This window comes from Nannospalax galili, unplaced genomic scaffold, assembly GCF_000622305.1.
Source record: "Nannospalax galili isolate Female #2095 unplaced genomic scaffold, S.galili_v1.0 scaffold227, whole genome shotgun sequence".
Classification (NCBI taxonomy): domain Eukaryota; kingdom Metazoa; phylum Chordata; class Mammalia; order Rodentia; family Spalacidae; genus Nannospalax; species Nannospalax galili.
Window position 1 is genome coordinate 7893866 of NW_008360303.1, and position 3858 is coordinate 7897723.

The 3858-nt window shown below is 36.9% G+C and overlaps 1 protein-coding gene across 1 annotated transcript in view; it reads right to left on the bottom strand.

The window, feature by feature from the left end:
* Positions 1–3858, bottom strand: part of Hmcn1 (hemicentin 1) — a 492592-nt gene that overhangs the window by 181972 nt on the left and 306762 nt on the right. The window contains exons 39-40 of the mRNA XM_029559235.1: positions 3090–3241; positions 1371–1494 (exon numbers count right to left, since the gene is read on the bottom strand). Of these exons, the coding sequence (XP_029415095.1) occupies positions 1371–1494; positions 3090–3241 (276 nt within the window). The remainder of the gene's footprint in view (positions 1–1370; positions 1495–3089; positions 3242–3858) is intronic.

Genomic DNA, 3858 nt, shown 5'->3' on the forward strand with positions numbered 1-3858 from the left:
ATATCATTTGATCTTTGTTCCAGAGGACTATTATCCTAATTTTAAGCATAAAGAGGTGGGATGTAGACATCTTAGCAAATGATAAAACAATGCTGCACATTAGATAACTGTTGTTAAATCACTAGTCTTTACCATCCTCCAGGCCCACTTGACACCACCTACTGCAGAAATAGAGGACTGGCCTCTCAGTGCCAGTAAGACACTGAATGAAGTCTAAATGGCATATACCAGGATATAGAATGACAAATATCGTCTATGAATAATCAAGGTCAGTGACGCTCCAAATTTGTTCTGGAGGCATCTGAGATGGCATCAAATGTTCCCTTCCAGATCAAATTGGCTGTATTGTGGGTAGGAAAAAGAATTAGATTTTGTGTGAATTTATGTCTAACTCATGTTTCTCAAATAGGCTGGAACTTTTAGGCATGGTGTTGATCACAAAATATGTCTCTTGTAAATATAATTAGAAGCAATGAAATCACGACTTTGAGTAGATGAAAGAGAGCAACTCAAAAAAACATTTGTTCTGGTTACATTATGTCATCTAAACTGTAGTGCTGTGATCTATACCCATGTTCTTCAGAATAATTTAAAAAATGATACCCTACATGGATGTATACATTCTAATATCTAACCTTTAAAATTTTTTATTTTTGTGGGTGAGGAGATGTATAGATGTATACATGCACATGCATGCACATGTGCATGTAGGTATACACACAGAAGCCAGAGCAGAACATCGGGTATCACTCTTTGCTTTCTTACGTTGAAGCAGAGTCTCACTGAACCTGAAGTTAGCTGTTCTGTTTAGGCTGACCAGCCAGTGAGCTCCCAGGGTCCATTTGTCTCTGCCTCCCAACCCTATGGTTATAGACATATGTAGCCATACCTAGTTTTTCACAAGGATTTGTTCTCCAAAACCAGATTTGGAGAACAAGTATCAACAAATGTTCTTTTGAAAGAATATGCACATATGGACCCATAAATTCCTGTCACAGACATACAACTGATATTTCAAAACAATTCATTGAAAGCTCAGTATTTCTTAAAGTTTCTTTTCTTCAGAGATGGGTGTTAAATTTAACATTAGTCATGCTTGGTATTTTTCACATTGTACTAGGGATTCAAATCACGTTCTCATGCTTGCACAGTAAACCTGGAGCCATCTCTTCAGCCTCAATATCTCAGAGCTTTAAAGGGAGAAAAAGTCAAACTCAAACCTAAGCAGAAATAGAACTTAATTTGAGTTGATTTGTAATATCAGCCCTTTGTCCATTTTTCCTTACTGTCAACAACCTCCTGTAACGCCTCCAATGACCTCAGGATGCTAGCATGTCTATTTCAGCACATACACAGCTAGCTAGTCTCACCGTATACTCTGAGGTCGATGTCCCTCTGTTTCTCCCCAGCAGCATTCACTGCCACGCAGGTGTACCTCCCTGAGTCACTTATCTGTGCGCTGGTCAGTGCTAAGATGCGGCCTCCAGAGAGAACCTACCAAAAAGAAAGCTGAGTAACCATTATGCCCATTTGAATGGTAGGTGAAAATTTCCACTTATTTACTCTGATTTTCACGGATGAGAGAAAGCCACAGGGGGACAAAAAGAAGTGGGAATAAGAAGTAATTCTCCAAATTTTTCTTTGATAAAATATGTAAAATGTTACAATCAATAATAAAATAGCCGCCAAAAAATTAATTAGCCATTTTCATTGATCCTTTATCCCACAGATCTCACAGTTCCTCCAAATGTTGACATGAGCTCTGTCTTTTGTGCACATAAATTATGAACAAATAGGTTTAAAAAACACAATGTTACAAGAACCATGACCTGTGTTATTCAATATAGCTAGAATTTCAATCAGATGCAGTCATCTGTTGGAGATATTTTGAGTTCAGTTCCAGACCACTGCAATAAAGCAAATATTGTAATAAAGCAAGACAAACAAAATTGTTGCTCCCTGGTGTATATTAAAGGTATGATTACTCTGTCCTGTAGTCTGTTAAGTGTACATTAGCATTAAGTCTAAAACAAAGTGTATATATATATATATATGTGTTTAAAAGTCTTGAAAAACATAAAAATCTTTGTCAACAAGATTCTTGAAAACACTCAGTGGGTTTAACCTGCCTTATGGGTGGCAATCATTATAAATTCTTATCATTCAGAGATAATGAATAAAGTATCTAAAAAGTATCAATGAACATCTGAACTGTTGGAAACATGGACCTGACAGAATTACTCAAAGAAGGGTTGGCACAAACCTTTAATTTGTAAAAAATAAAATATCTGCAATGGACAATAAAAGGAAACCAAATAAAACAAGGAATGCCTCTTTATGTGCTTCTGTATGTTTGACTCTGAGTCAATGTACTACACTTAAATTTTTGTAAGACTTGGGTTTCATTTTTCATAATGTTTCCATTATATTTTTTTCTGACTTTATTCTTTTATGTTTTTATAGATGTGTGTAAGCTCTATGTGCTTCTCAGATTCATTATTATTTCCAGACATTTGAACATAGACTCTACCAGAAAATCCCTGTATTTTTGTTGATGAACATTACTTGTGTCAGGAGTAGGAAGGAGAGACAGGCAGAAATGAACCACTAACTACAGCAAATAGGTTAAATTTAACACCATCTCTGAGGGAAAGGAACTTTTGGAAAAACGGAGCTTTCAATTGTTTTGAAATATCAGTTGTCCATCTATAAAGGCAGTTATGGGTGCATATGTATATATACTTTTAAAAATAACATTTGTTGGGGCTGGAGAGATGGCTCAGCAGTTAGGAACACTGGCTGTTCTTGCAGAAGACCCAGGTTCGAATCCCAGCACCCACGTGGCAGCTAACAACTGTCTGTAACTTCAGTTCCAGGGGATCTTACAGCCTTTTCTGACCTCCATGGGCATTGCATGATATGGGTGCACTTACCTACATGCAGGCAATACACACGTACACATAAAAATAATAAATAAAATTATTTTAAAGATAGCATTTGTTGATCCTTGTTCTCCAAATCTCTTCTACTGCTTTATGAGTTTGTGCATCCTGTGTTGAATAATGTGGCCATAGAAATAAAGAGGATACCTGTATTCCATTAGCGAAGCTAGAAACAGGGCTCCCATCTTTCAGCCAGGTCAGACTTGGGACAGGGATGCCCCTGGCCTCACACTCTAACCTCACCAGGTTATTCACCACCACTGCCACCATGGAACTACTGCCCAAAATTGAAGGAGGCACTGAAAAAAAAATGTTATTTTAAAAAGGTATTGTATGCTGTCAGCACAGGATATATCCTCAGAATAATAAAATCCATATGTAATAGCCACATTTTTTTTTGGTCTTTTTTGAGACAGGGTCTCCCTGTAGCCCCAGCTTTTCCATGGAACTACTGCCCAAAATTGAAGGAGGCACTGAAAAAAAAAATGTTATTTTAAAAAGGTATTGTATGCTGTCAACACAGGATATATCCTCAGAATAATAAAAACCATATGTAATAGCCACATTTTTTTTTTTTGGTCTTTTTTGAGACAGGGTCTCCCTGTAGCCCCAGCTGGCCTGGAACTCACTATGTAGACCAGACTGGTCTCAAACTCACACAGATCCTCCTGCCTCTGCCTCCAGAGTCCTGGGACTAAAGGCATACGCCACCACACCAAGCCTGATTTAACATTTTGATAAGGTTGTATCTACTAAGGAGCATAAATCTGAATCACACTGAGTTTTATATGAGAATTTTATAGATTACAATAAAAATTGCCAAATGTAGGTCATCTGAAACCGTTTGTTTTACCATATCTTAAACTCATTTCTTAATTAGAAATAAGATTTAAATAGATTTTTAAGTTACATTCCA